Genomic DNA, 15,402 nt, shown 5'->3' with positions numbered 1-15,402 from the left:
TAATGAGAAGTGGAATATATAAAAAAAAAAAAAAAATATATATATATATATGGTATTACAGACACCAACACTCTCCTATTTCAGTCTGTCAGTGTCACCTACTTATCAGTACCGAGGCATTTCTGTGGCATAGGATCCATTTAATAGCGGTTCTCGTGTATAAATTTGTGGAATTTTAATACCCCTTGAAATTGAACTTGTCCTCTCTCTCTCTCTCTCTCTCTCTCTCTCTCTCTCTCTCTCTCTCTCTCTCTCTCTCTCTCTCTCTCTCTGCTCGTTCTTCGCGGGGATTATCATGATCTATGCAGCATGAACCAGCGAGCTGATAATTCGCCCAAGGATGCAAAGCATTTACCCCACATATTAACTTGCACTGACAGACTGTCGAGATAACTGGCCGCCCCTCGGCAACACAGATGCTAAGGTTTAGAGGGAGAGAACGATGCCTGGTTGCCGTGGCAACGCTACCCTGGGAACTTCGGCTGTTAGCATCTTTTTTTTTCTTTTTCTTTTTTGGTTGTGTTTAAAAGACATGAGTGAGCGTGTACAGAAAAGTAGACGTACGTGTGCATGTTTGTGTGCGTGTTTCCATTTATAAGCGCACGTGAGAGTGTGTGTTGTATGTGTGCATGTGTGCTGTTGAACACATACTGTCCTGTGTACTTGCGAGTGTGTGTGTGTGTGTGTCTCTCTCGCTCTTTGGGTGTAGTATGTGTCTCTGTAAGAGTGTATGTGTGTTTTTGTGTAGCACATGCATCTGTGTGTGTATGTGTGTGTGTGTGTGTGTGTGTGTGTCTCTTAGCGTGTATGTGTGTTTTTGTGTAGCATCTGTGTGTGTGTGGGTGTATGTGTGCATGAGAGAGAGAGAGTATGGGTGTGAGTATGGGTGCACGTGTCTGTGAGCATACTGTATGTGTGTGTGTGCATCATACTGTATGTTTGTGTTCTGTATATGTGTGAGTCGGAGTTGACCCAGTGGAAGTGTGTGACAGCTGGCTGGTTGGTGTTGTGTACTGGTGCGGTGATTTGACAGTTTCCTGGAGCACACATCACAGCAGCCATGTGCCTCGGCCTCATAACTCAGAAAAAAAACCCCTGTGTGTCGGCTCGGAGCAGGAACGTGGCCAGGGAGAGATTCCTGTCACGGGATTTGATCCGTGCAGTGATAAATCCTAATTACTGGAATACTGCGTCACACCACTGAGTGAGAAAGTGCGTCAGCTGAGCCAGAATACACCTCCCCGACCACGGAGGCCGCCATTAAACTAGCAAGCAGCACATAGTTTATGATGATTCTAGTGGATCCATTAAAGGGTGTGCGATTCAGGCCAACGGCATATGTGTTCACTTAGATGTGATGCTCGGCAGCAGCGAGCTAGCACGTGGTTATTACAAGATTAAACTCACCGCTAAAAGGACACGTCCGGTATCACCGTTCTTCAGTTGGAGATTGATGACGTTTGCGTGACACCGTTCTGCTGCTCCATTAGGAGGACATTCTGTGAGAGGTGTTGGGGGTCACCATGTGGGGGTCTATAAAAGCACAAACAAACATTAGCAGGCCCGCTGCAACCCCTGTCGTTTTGAATGGACTGTGGTTGTAAGATTTACAAGTGTGTTTTTCAGGGGGGGATGTTGCATACGCTTTGGCGTGACCTTGTTCCTGTAGGCTTCTCTTCCCCTCCTGCCTTAACACACATATAGATATACTACAGACAGCTCCATTTGGGCGGCATGGCGGCGCAGTGGTTAGCGCAATCACCTTACGGCAAGAAGGTCCAGGGTTCGAATCCCAGGGTTGTCCAACTTTGGGGGGTCATCCTCCCACAGTCCAAAGACATGTAGGTCAGATGAATCAGCCATACTAAGTTGTCCCTAGGTGTGATTGTGTCGGCCCTGTGATGGACTGGCGGTCTGTCCAGGGTGTCTCCCCGCCTGCCGCCCGATGACTGCTGGGATAGGCTCCAGCTTCCCGCAACCCCAATTGGGATAAGTGGCTTGCATAATGGAATGGAATGTCAATTTGATACAGGTGCGTCTCATTGACAAGCCATTTTTTTTATTTCCTGATTCTGCCTGCCTTCAGACCATACTGTCCACAGAAGACAGTGTCCCGATTTAGGGGCCACATCCTTTGAAGGACATGGTCTACAAAGGCGGGTCCTTGTAGACCGCGAAGAACGAACTAAGCGTTGTTAAATGAGACGGTCTGGAGGATTTCTTATTTGCGTAACCAGCTGTTCCCGCCCTTACGAAGCACCGCTCCTGTCGCCTAGCAACATTGACAGCTGAAGTTGACAAACTGTAGTGGAAATGGAGCCAGAAATTTTAATTATTTTTTTTTTAACATTAACAATCATTTTACCAATGCTAGCATCACTAACTTCGAGTAATTTCGCCTATTTTTTTTTTCATTTTGGATTTTTTTCCCCCCTTTTTCTCCCCAATTGTACTTGGCCAATTACCCCGCTCTTCCAAGCTGTCCCGGTCGCTGCTCCACCCTCTCTGCTGATCCAGGGAGGGCTGCAGCCTACCACATGCCTCCTCTGATACATGTGGAGTTGTCAGCCACTTCTTTTCACCTGACAGTGAGGAGTTTCACCAGGGGGACGTAGCGCATGGGCGGATCCCGATGTTCCCCCTCCCCCCCGAACAGGTGCCCCCGACCGACCAGAGGAGGCGCTAGTGCAGCAACCAAGACACATACCCACATCCGGCTTCCTACCCGCAGACACGGCCAATTATGTCTGTAGGGACTCCCAACCAAGCCGGAGTAACACGGGGATTCGAACCGGCGATCCCCGTGTTGGTAGGCAACGGAATAGACTGCTACGCCACTCGGACACCCAACTTTGCCTATTATTTTAACAAAATTTTGAGGTTTTAAGGCTCCTTAATTTTTTTTAACATCTGTGAGTGAGTTGAAACCCAGTACTTGCATTTAAAAGTGTGATCGTCAGCCCCTGTTGGAGTTGGAGACGCCATTTTCTTGTGGGAAAAAATCCCATCATCACCGGCGCACAATGACTCTTGGGATAGGTTGGGCAACAAAGGATCCAACCGATGTGTCCTTAAAATTCCAACGAATGAAGGCCGCATTTCTCGACCGCATTTGAAAGAGCCTTCGGAATGGGACAGCCTTGGCGTGCCGTTGTGACATAATCAGCCTTCAAATGCAGCCTTCAACGGATGCAGCCGCTGACTTGGATCACGGCTAGTGGCGTGGTGTATGCAGTACATCTGTAGTACTCTACTAAGCACAACACACTAACAGTATATACTGCATACTAACAGTACTAAACACTGTTTTATCCAAATGTGTTTAGTGTGTGGCATAATTCAAATGCCAGTGTAACCTTTTATTGCCATGGTAACAACACAAAGTGCCGTTTTCTAGATTAAGAGTAACGAGAGATAATGTACTAGTATTCAGTGGTACATACTGTATTGCTGTTCATGTACATCAAAAAGGCTGAAAGGCTGCTGAATCAGGGTCACTTCAATGTCCGCCATCTTGGCTAAGAAATTTTGGCCGGAAACTGCCTTCTGTGTCTCCATGGTAATCACTTAAAGTCACCATTTTCCTCTGGAATAGCATCCAGTTGATTCATATTTGATTTGTTGGCAAGATTAGCATACATCCTGGCATTTTAATGTATAGTAGGTTTTTTTCCTTTTTATGAACATTTTAATCAAGTATACTAAAAACGTGTACTTATATCAACATACAATTTCCGCTTCTGGTGTCGGAAGGTGGCGGCATGAATTCATGTTTGCAGCAGCCTCACTCAGTGCCGGTGTGGGAAGGTGGCGGCATGAATTCACGTTTGCGGCGGCCTCATCCAGTACCATCCATGCAGTGTCTTGGTCCACATCTGTGTCTAAGTTTGTCTTCGTTTGATGGCTGGGAGAGCCTGGTCTGCTGCGTCCTGTGGGCCCAGGGACCACAGCCCTGCCCACAGCTGTGCCCGAAGAGGTAACACCGAGGGTGGTCTGACAGGACACGGAAGTGGGGCAGGCTAAGCTAACTGCTAGCCCATGCAGACCGGCAGTTCCGATAACACCGTGGGCGGTCTGGTGGCAGCCTCGCCCAAGGACCACAGCCCTGACCAGAGCTGTAGCTATGCCCAAAGAGGAAACACCGAGGGCGGTCTGACAGGATGCAGAAGCGGGGCAGGCTAGGCTAACTGCTAGCCCATGCAGACCGGCAGTTCCAACAGTCATCCTGGCTGGCGTTCGTTCTCATGGACAGTGATTTCTTTTTTTTTTTAGTTTGGATATGCGTTAGTTTGGATATATGTGTTCTTGTAGTGTGTTTTTGTCTTTGTGTTGCACTGCTGTGGGCTGGGGGAAATTGTTTCGTTTCATTTCATGTGCACAAGTGCATGAAATGAAATGACAAAGTGTTCCTGATTCCTGGTATAGTACGTATTACAGTTGTTGTATGGGTATTCGGACACCCTCAGCATCTTAAAGCAGCCATGCCTGTTCATTACTCAGATAGAGAGGACGCTATTTGAGATGGGTATTCTTGCCAACTATGTACAATGTCTAGTTTGTATGGTAGTTGTGTTACTATATTGTTTTGTGTCTGCTTGCTTCTGCATGGTTCAGTGTTCCTATTGATTAGAGTTTATCGTGTCTTATGTCATGTGTTCCTACAGCACCGTCTGAAGCTCCGACCAGTGTGGAGGGCAGAGCTCTCTCTGCTACAGAGGCCATCGTGTGGTGGCTTCCTATTTCCCAGAGCAATGTAGAAGGATACCAGGTCAGTCGGTTGATCAATCAATGAAATAAAAAGACTTTGATTGCAAAGCAAATTTTGTATGAAATGCGACACAATGAAGTTCACATGAAAGTAATAAAAAGCTGAAAAAATGCCGGGCCTAATTATCACACATGGGTCAATACCAAGAATACAGTTGTGATTAGTATTATCTTGGCATTGGCTGAAACCTGTCTACAGAAACAATAAAATATATAAACACAAGATAGATGGAGACGGGCTATAAAAGCAATAGTAATTAAGGTCAATTTATTATGCACTGCTGGGATTGACAGCCTATCCAGTGAGGTGTACATCCCATCAATGTGAAATGCCAAGAATTATATCAGTTGATATATATCCAGTTTGGCTGAAGAGGAACCATTTCATTGTGTTGCAGGTCTGGTTTTCCATCTCTTGACTCTCCTGCTGCCTGCGTTCGCTGTTTGTTGTGAATCTTGCACGCCTTTTCAGGATTTTATTTTACATGGATTCAGCGGCCGTGTAACGCGGATCTTAAATCGTGTCCTTCTTCAACTTCTTGCGATTCAGGTGAAGTACTGGAGGAAGCGTGAAGACAGCGAGGCGGGGGCGCAGAGGGCGGTGGTGTCCAGCAAGGAGAACCACACCAAGCTGGAGGGCATGAAGCCCTCCTCCTTTTACCTCATCGAGGTCCGGGCCTACAACGCCGCTGGATATGGGCCGTCCAGCCAGCACCTTGAGATCTACACCAAGAAAGCCCGTAGGTTGTCCTTTAAAGTGATCAGATAGGACCGACAGGGGGTGGAAGAGACAGAAATGCTTTGTGTAAAGTGGAAAGCTGAAAGATTTCTACCCTCTGTTAAAATTACTGTCTTTTGCTAATTGACTATCTTCGATGCTTCTCTCTGGTTGCTCCACCAGAGAGGAAGTTTCGCCTTATCCTCTGTTGTCGGCCAATCACTGCTGACTGAAGTCAAACGTGTCAGTTCCTATCTTGGTTCATATGCGCAGCTCGAGTTTTTTTTACACGGGAAGTGTTGTACCAACACTGTTTTTTAAAATGCAAACACTTTCAGAAGGAAAGGCTTTCATGAATTGAGAGTGAGTGAGTGAGTGAGTCATTATTGTTTTACCATAGTGGGTGACGGATAGTAACAAATGGACATTCATTTACATGAAAAAGTTTGAGAACATCAGTTTGAAGATACAATCCTGGAGAATGTCGCTTTGGTTTTACTTACTGACACCGATGGTGATACAGATAATTGCGCTGGTGTTTGACCACTCTAAATCCCAGATGTCCATTAGAAATTAAAGACTCCCCCGTGTTATCTCCGGCTTGGTCGGGTGTCCGTACAGACACAATTGGCCGTGTCTGCGGGTGGGAAGCCGGATGTGGGTATGTGTCCCGGTCGCTGCACTAGCGCCTCCTCTGGTCGCTCGGGGCACCTGTTCAGGGGGGAGGGGGAACTGGGGGGAATAGCGTGATCCTCCCATGCGCTACGCCCCCCTGGTGAAACTCCTCACTGTCAGGTGAAAAGAAGCGGCTGGTGACTCAGAGGAGGCATGTGGTAGTCTGCAGCTCTCCCTGCATCGGCAGAGGGGGTGGAACAGCGACCGGGACGGGTTGGAAAGAGTGGGGCTATCGGCCGGATATAACTGGGGAGAAAAAGGGGGGGAAATCCCCCTCCCCAAAAAAGAAAAAAGTACTAAATTTAGCCAGCCCAGTCTTGTAAGCAGTATCAGTTCACCTGCTAGCTGAATGCAGTTAGCAGGAAATGTACATCCTTTTACATGGTACTGCTATAATCTGATTGGTTAGAAAATCAATAAGAGTCGTTGGATGTTAACTTTGTGTGACACGTCACACGGCAGCTTCAAATGAAGTGTCCTCGATGTGATAAAAGTGATTGGGAGTGAAACTGCAGTTTACAAAATTGATTAGGAGTAGAAAGTGAACAAATGAATTTCAAGGTGGATAAATAAAGCCATCTTAAATATTTTTAGGTTTTGCCACACTTAGTATTTACTACGTTTGATACTGATTGTATCAGATAACTTGGTTTTTATCAATTTATGATTTGAATGCATTTTTGTTTAACCAGTTCTGGCTATTTTATCATCCACGTGTTTAACCTTTTAAATAATTATTTTTTTTTAATTTAATTTTAAATTATTTATTTATTACTATTTTATTAATTAATTAAGCAAATTGAATTTATTTACTTTTTTTGTTGGTTTTATCTTACTCTATATTTCTTATTTAATGTCTTTTTATACCTTATGTAAAGCACTTTGAATTTCCATTGTGTATGAAATGTGCTAAACAGATAAACTTGCCCTGCCTCGCCATGACTGATTTTACATTTATCAGTTAATTTCTGTTTCGTCCTCGCGTCATAAGGGTCAACCGGATTTTGCAGTTAAACTGCGGAATGTGGTGAAGGTGGAGAAAGCTGCGCGGTCACCGTTTGTGCAGAAGATGTCAGTGGTTTGTGTCGGTGTGTAGCTGCTCATTACTCTTCTGTCTTCTTTTTCTTCTTCCCAGCGCCAAGTCGACCCCCCAGAATAATTGGTAAAAAGTTAAAGGGCATCACAGTAAATGTCGCCTGGGAACACGTGGAACCGCTGGCCAACGAGTCGTCTATAGATGGCTACAAGGTGGGCGCATTTCATTCATTTCTCAGTCTCAGCGAGTAAAGATGTGCTAAAACAATCAAGTCAAGTCAGTTTTATCTGTATAGCCCAGTGTCACAAATTACAAATTTGCCTCAAGGGGGTTTACAGCAACACAACATCCTGTCCTTAGACCCTTGCATCGGATAAGGAACAACTCCCTAAAAAAACAGGAAAAATCTAAAAAAAAAAATCGAGCAATAGAGAATTCACTGATGTCTGTTTCCTGTTTCCTTCAAACCATTTGATAGAAGAGTGTCTTGTAGGAGTGTGTCTTAATGCATGCTCAATAATCCAGGTAAGAAGATCAGAGAAGGTTGAATCAGTCCATCTGGATATAACGTTTACTGACAGATACATTTCATCTCTCAACTAAGTGACCTCTTCGGTCTAAACTGACTGACTGCAGGTATTCCCACCCTTATAAACAATACAGTGCCTAACGACCGAAACCAACGACCAGTTTCATATGCAGATATGGGTGTGACCATTAACTAGGGTTTCACTGGCCATGTGTACTATTCACAGTACAGCATGATTGCAACAGTCCCTAATCCTCTGTAATAGTACACATGGCCACTGAAACTCTAGTTAATGGTCACACCCACATTTGCATATGAAACTGGTCGTTGGTTTCGGAACAGCTGCAGTCAGTTTAGACTGAAGATGTCACTTAGTTGAGTGATGAAACGTATCTGTCAATAAACGTTTTGTCCAGATGGACTGATTCAACTTTATTTGGTTCTAGTAGTGTGGTGTTTATGTCATATATAAATCCTGATCACCATCCGCTGTCTGGAACTCCTTTAACGTTACTCCTGACTATAGTCACAGTATCACTTCTATCTGCTGCATCCCCCATTACTCAGTTCATTACTAGTGGTGATCTTCCTGTTGCTTACTTGTGCTAAATGCACTTGACATGACATGCAATCCTGACTAATATAATTACTATTTCTGTGAAATTACATTGTAGGTTACTATTACAGTAATTAACAGTGCTGTAAGTAAGTAATGCTGACTTTATGCTTTGTAAATTAGTAAAATGTAAACATTTCAATGTGTGTTCATATTTTATGGGGCTAATTTTATCAATTTGCTGCAATTGTACTGTTATTGTGCTTGTTGCAACTGCACATTGTGCCTGCACACAAAGCGCAATCTTACTGTGTGTATCATCCTGTGTATTTTTATGCATCTATGTAGTTCTGCCTTAGTTTTACCTAGTAGATTCATAGTATATTTTGCCTGTTATATTTTATCCCATCACCTTCATATGTGTATAGAATATACTTTTGTACTATATTTGTCTTTCTTTATAAACGTGACTTCTGAAAGCATCTGGAGCTAAGCTTTTCATATGCTTTTCACTGTGTGTGTGTGTGTGTGTATAGGTGCTGTACAGACAGTATGGCCATTCTGTAGGGACTCTGTACACCACCAGCAGGCGGTACATAGACCTCCCTGTGCACAAAGAGGAGTACGTGGTGGAAGTCAGGGCGCACAGCGAGGGGGGGGACGGGGCTGTGGCGAGCATCCGTATCTCAGGTGACCCACACACTCCTGATGTTTTCCATCCAACTACTGTATGCTGCAGAACAAAAAATACCCGAGGGGTTTTTATCATGCATAAAACTGCACATCTTGTCAGTGTATCTAGTTTAAATTAAATTCTTGAAAAAAGTTGCCTTTTCGAAACAAGAAATGAGACTCAAGAGACTGAATACAGGTTAAACGGAAATGGTTTTCTGCAGCATACAGCATACAGTACATCTGAATGTGGCTTTGTGACTGTTTGAGATTTGTATTACGCTGTAGTACTGCATGAAGGCTTGGCAGGCTTCACAGTGAAACACTTTACGTGCACCGTACAGAGACTTGTCATCTGTTCAGCAGCAAACTGGATGCCATATTCAATTTACTGGCCGGTGAAATGTAAATCAGTGTCTGACAGTAAACTATTGAGAAAAATAATACGCCCTTTTCATTTCAAACCTATAAATTTATGCAAGTTTGGTTTCATGGCAGTGGCACAAAAAAAAGAAGGAGAAAAAAAAAGGAGGACAGCCCCCAGTGAACAGGTCACATTCAGAATCTATTGTCGCTCCATGACATTTTGTGACTGCTCGTTGCTGGGCTGTCATTTTTGCAGGAGGGATTATAGAAGGTTTAAAGATGGCAGCCAGGAATCATTTGTCACTGTCAGAGGGCTCCCATGAGGCCGCAGCCGGGCTGTCACTCCGCATTTCACAGCTTGGACGGGGGGAGGTGGATGAGACGGGGGACTGGTCCGTTACTAAAGCCCAGCGATGGCTGACTGACTTTATCCCCTTATTGGTCTGCAGACTGAGTGGCTGGCCGACCAGGCGGAGGGGGGTCTTAAACCCCTGTAATTGATCTTGATGAGATGAGTTGAGGAAACCCTCCCAACCCCCAACCCCTCCTTTTTTTTGTCATTCCTTATCCCTTATCGTTCAGTCCAGACCCTCCTGACAGCTTGATTTCACAGAGCCGGGAATTGAAATTGCAGGGGGTGTGGGGCTTTGGGTTCAAATGCAAGGCATTGACAAATGGAGGGGCATTTAAGGTGGTCTCCTCACAGACGGGGTCTATTATCACACCTCATCCACCATATATGGGTTTCAGTGTGATGGATGAGAGTGAGTCCACTCGAGAGGTCTCAAATTGTTTTCACTGTCTGTGGCAAATCCTCAAATCAGCGGCCAGTTGTACTGTCGGAATGGCTCTCTTGATTTAGTAATACAAGTGTGGATATGTGTATATGGACTACACACTGCACTGTATATGCATACGGACTATACACTGCACTGTATATGTATATGGACTATACACTGCACTGTATATGTATAGTTTGATATGAGACGAGAGATATTTTTTCCTTCCCACACAATAAGCATGACAAACCTTTTAAAAGCAACCACCAAATGGACACTATCCATCCATCCTTCCAGGGGTGTCGTAGTGGGGATAAAAGTGGGACTGACTACCCAGGGCCCCAATGGGAGGAAGGCCCTTGAAAAGCCTGGAATGAAAATTTATATTTTTTGTTTGCTTTTTTTTTTCTTCTCGGATTTTCCTCCCTTTTTCCTCCTCTGTTGTATCCAGCCAATTACCCCAGTCTTCCGAGCCATCCCGGTCGCTGCTCCACCCCCTCTGCCGATCCGGGGAGGGCTGCAGACTACCACATGCCTCCTCCGGTACATGTGGAGTCACCAGCCACTTCTTTTCACCTGACAGTGAGGAGTTTCACCAGGGAGATGTAGCACATGGGAGGATCACACTATTCCCCCCAGTTGCCCCTCCCCCCTGAACAGGCGCCCCAACCGACCAGATGAGGCGCTAGTGCAGCAACCAGGACATATACCCACATCCGACTTCCCACCCGCAGACACGGTCAATTGTGTCTGTAGGGACGCCCGGCCAAGCCAGAGGTAACACGGGGATTCGAACAGGCGATCCCTGTGTTGGTAGGCACTGGACTGGATCGCTACACTACTCGGACGCCCCTTCAAACACTGAGATTTTTGGCTGCCACATTTTCTGTAATCAGAGTTGTCGATTGTTATTGTTACTTGGTCAAACGGGTGTGTGTGTCTAGCAGGGCCAGCGACCAGCATCTCAGTTTTATCCGAATTTAAAAGCAGGACATTTAACTACGTCCCAATATTTCCCAGCAGTCAAGCAGGCCTCTAAATTAGTCATTTGAGTACGATCATCAGCAGCCCTTATAGGCACATACTCATACAACAAGGTTGTTCAAAACTCTGCAGCGAGGCTTTGAACAAAAACCAGAAGAAGAAACTTAACTTCTCCAGGTTTAGTTTGATGATCCACTACATTTGTTTTTTGTCTTTTCTTGATTATAAAGCACCTTATAACTCTGTGGTGAAAATGTGTTGTACAAGTGAAGCATATTATATCGTACGTCTTGCTTGTGTACCCCAGGTGGAGGTGTCGTGGCCGCCCAGTCTCTCAGCCTCGTCTCCCTGCTCCTGGTGGCCCTCCTCGGCCCGGACCTCTGAATGTAGTGCCGCCATCTTTGTCTTCACTCGGCGTGAAGGAGACTCTGTACGGTTGACACCTATGAGGATCACTTGACTCTTTCCACACTCGTTTTGGTTTTTTGCCCCACGGCCGGAAAACCATATTCCAACCGTCCCCCCCCCCCCCTTTGGAATATGTTCGTGGAAAAAGACACAGGAAAAAAAAAGAAGAAAAAAAAAAAAGAGAATTGGAAATGGACAAAGACATCCCTTATTTAATACCCGCAAAGCATCTCCGCAGGACCGTCGAAGGAGTTCTGTCTAACTTTGTTCAATATGCCTTACGTTAACATGTACCCTTACCTTTCACCACGCCTCGCCGGGGAGATGGACGGCGAGAGGGCGGGGGCGCGCCGCGGCCCGGCCCGGCCTCTAGGTGGCTCTCTCACAGGCGCGGCGTGGCGTTCCGGATAATCGATCCCTCCTTGCATTCCATATCTAGACGAACCGGTCCGGACGCTTGTGAAGGTTAAGTGTACAGGTTTATGAAAACGTCCTTGTGTGATTCTTTTCAGTGGACTTCCTGTTTCTTTCTTCTTCTTCTTTTTTAAAGATGCTCTTCTCCTTCTTCTTCTTTTTTAAAGATGATCTTCTTCTTCTTCTTCTTTTTTAAAGGTGAAGCACACCCTCTGCTAACAGAGATACAGTCAAAGCAAATATCCGCTCCTTGCATACTCTGTTTCATCAGCAAGCATCGTATAGGAAAAAAAAGAAGCGATTTATGTCATGCTAAAGTAATATATGCAATGATTTATATGGTTTTGCTACCAAATATACCGTTGATATAAGAAGTTCGTCAGCAAACACGTGGATTGACTCGATATTGTCCGCGCTTCCGTGTGCTTCGTGACGCGCGCCTCGCTGTCGTGATACCGTTTTTACAATCCTGCGCATGTTCATATCGATGTCAGGAGGGAGTGGCGTATTCAAAAACAGCGAAGAAGAAGAAAAGACGCGGGAGAATTTCTGTGGGGCGTGTATTGGCATTTTCAGCGTTGAATGTAAATTAAACCACAAGCTTGACAACATAGGAGAAAATACGCTTTCCGGTATAGACGAAGCGCAGCGTCTGGCTGTCGGGATGCTGGTTGCCATGGAGATGACGGTACGTTTATACGGGAGTACGTGCCGCCGTTCGTTTCAATGTGTCCAACTGAGAGGTCGCACACACGCCGTGACCGAAGAATACGTTGTTAGTGTACGTTTCCACTTTAATGGCTTTTGTTTTGACTGCATCACTCGGACCTCGGTGGTACCAGCTCCTGCTTTGTGGAGAAAGAATGTTGTCGTTTCATTTTCTTTCTGCAAACCCTCCATGATCTCCCTCCCTCCGTGGCTCCGTGCGAGCGCCGCTATGAAGCCACGGCGGTCCGCAGTAGCGACGCTCACACGCCGCACGGTGGCGGTGCCATGTGCGGAACGTCCGCGGCTACTTCATGTTCTCTAACGGCACAACTTGGCTAGCTCCTGTGACAGTCATCTTAACGGTGCCGCTTCTCGTCGAAACAAGAGCCGACGGATGATAAAGAAGTAAGGCCGGCTATGTCAGCGTTACACAACCCGTTTGTTATATATTGTGGTAATACCCCGGCCCGCCTATAGGTGGCAGCAACGGACCAGGTATAATCACAATATATTGTAGCGAATTCGGGGGAACAACGAAACCACAGGAACTGCCGCGGCCGGGAAGCGAACCCGTGTCGCCCGCACCGCAGGAGGCATCGCTAACCGACTGGTTAACGTCGTCGCTTGCGGAGCGGGAGACACAGGTTCGCGTCCTGGCCATGGCGACGGTCTCCCAGACTGCTCCCCCGAATTCGCTACAATGTATAACACCGTCCACAGCTCGTTGAGTTCTCCCAGAAGCCCCCGCTGTCGTCTGGGTCATCAGCTACGTGGTGCTCAGAGGTATATACGCGGTATCGACCGGTGTCGTTTGCGTTTGTGGTTATTAATACGTGTGATGCCCAACCGACTACGGGTTGGGCAGTTTAGAGGTCTACCCCCCCTCCCCCACCTCGTTATGGGTTCATATTTCGTGGGACCGATGCTAGCCATGCTTCTACATTGTGACTATATCAACATCCACCACAAAGTGCTTTTCCCAGTTTCCCCTCATGCGACCAGTCATCGATAAGAGTCGCCCAAATGCATGAATGCCTTGAACTTGGACGTTTCGGAAAGAGACGGCGGCTCTCCATCCTAACATGCATGACGACATCGGAAACGAAACGGTGCTGTAAAAAAAAATGAAAATATGCTCCATTCTTTGCAGTGACTCGCACAAAACCTGTCAACCTCTCAGCTTCATCTGAAATACATTCCATCCCCGAGTGGCGTCCCTTCATGTCAGAGACAGAGACAGTAGCGATCAGATCTAATACGCGCATTAGTTTGCTTTGTGTCGAGCAGCAAGTCGTGTCGTGTGAAGCCTTTGGGAGAGGATTCGCTGTAGTGCGGAGAGAAGACCCCCCTACACTGACTACAAGGATCTGCTCGTCCAATTTCAGAGGAAAATAGGCCCTGCGGCCTCCCGTGTGTAAGATGGTCGGGGTTTGATGACATCACCGGTGCCGGTGCAACGTGATTGGCTGTGTGCTGAAGTTACGACATTTTACCGGACATGAGTGGCACGTGTTGAGAGGGATGAAACTGGACTCTCATTGGCTGGATTTAAAAGGAACATTAAAGTGTAATTAACTATGAAGTTGGTCTGTTTTCATTTCACTGTGTCGCCTTGCAGTATAACACGCAGTTCATAATCACTCGCCATGTCCGAGGGGACGTCTGGGGACGGGTTCTTGTTTGTCGCTTTGCTTAAAGCAGCAATTCTGAACATTGGTGTCTTAATTTAAGCAACTAATGACGGTAATTGTGATGGTGTTTAAAGTGTATCTGCTCCCATAGGTGCGAGCCTAACTCCATTCGTTCATTATCCAAACCACTTGTCCTGCTCTCAGGGTCGTGGGGATGCTGGAGCCTGGCCCAGCAGTCGTTCAGCTGGACAGACCACCAGGCCGTCACAGGGCCAACACACAACACACACGCCTAGGGACAATTTAGTACAGCCGATTCACCTGACCTACATGTCCTTGGACTGTGGGAGGAAACCCACACAGACACGGGGAGAACATGCAAACTCCACACAGAACGACCCGGGACGACCCCCAAGGTTGGACTACCCCGGGGCTCGAACCCAGGACCTTCTTGCTGTGAGGCGACTGCGCTAACCACTGCGCCACCGTGTCGCCAGCCTAACGCCACCCACCGCATAATTTTGAAAATGCTAAAAAGTTGGCAAGGGGCTGAAGAGGGAGTAGGGAAGGGAGGGAGCATGGATGTGTGAGGCAGAAGTAGTTGGGGAGATCTACGAGAAGGGCCCTGCACGCGTCTAGAGTCGCCACTGCCCACCGCCGTGGTCCCCCTCCACTGGCCCACCTTCCGGCACCGTGTCGTACACCACCCTGCAAAGATGCCGCGACGCAAATGCGCCGCAGCCAGAAGGGGGAGGTGGGTTACCCACGTCTGATTAGAGGCCATTACCATTTTGACGTAGAGAAATCCTAACTAGTCAACTCTGTCAGCATTCTACTACTGCTACTACTACTACTACTTTTGGCTGCTCCCGTTAGGGGGCGCCACAGCGGATCATCCGTTTCCATTTCTTCCTTCCCTCTTCATCTTCCTCTGTCACACTAGCCACCTTCATGTCCTCCCTCACCACATCCATAAACCTCCTCTTTGGCCTTCCTCTTCTCCTCTTCCCTGGCAGCTCCATATTCAGCATCCTTCCCCCAATATACCCAGCATCTCTCCTCCACACATGTCCAAACCATCTCAATCTTGCCTCTCTTGCTTTGTCTTCAAACTGTCCTACCTGAGCTGTCCCTCTAATATAATCGTTCCTAATCCTGT

The 15,402-nt window shown here is 46.6% G+C and overlaps 1 protein-coding gene across 3 annotated transcripts in view; it reads left to right on the top strand.

The window, feature by feature from the left end:
* LOC130114782 (contactin-1a-like) overlaps positions 1-12,812 on the top strand; it is a 135,527-nt gene extending 122,715 nt beyond the window's left edge. For all 3 annotated transcript variants that reach the window (XM_056282691.1, XM_056282690.1, XM_056282689.1), the window contains 5 exons: positions 4,665-4,768; positions 5,318-5,507; positions 7,296-7,408; positions 8,818-8,971; positions 11,390-12,812. In XM_056282691.1, coding sequence (XP_056138666.1) covers positions 4,665-4,768; positions 5,318-5,507; positions 7,296-7,408; positions 8,818-8,971; positions 11,390-11,466 — 638 coding nt within the window. In that variant the 3' untranslated portion in view covers positions 11,467-12,812. The remainder of the gene's footprint in view (positions 1-4,664; positions 4,769-5,317; positions 5,508-7,295; positions 7,409-8,817; positions 8,972-11,389) is intronic.
* Positions 12,813-15,402: the final 2,590 nt, after the last annotated feature.

Source organism: Lampris incognitus, chromosome 6 (genome assembly GCF_029633865.1).
Source record: "Lampris incognitus isolate fLamInc1 chromosome 6, fLamInc1.hap2, whole genome shotgun sequence".
In the NCBI taxonomy this organism is placed as follows: Eukaryota; Metazoa; Chordata; class Actinopteri; order Lampriformes; family Lampridae; genus Lampris; species Lampris incognitus.
The sequence above is the reverse complement of the archived record's forward strand: the minus strand, read 5'-3'. Positions and strand labels throughout refer to the sequence as shown.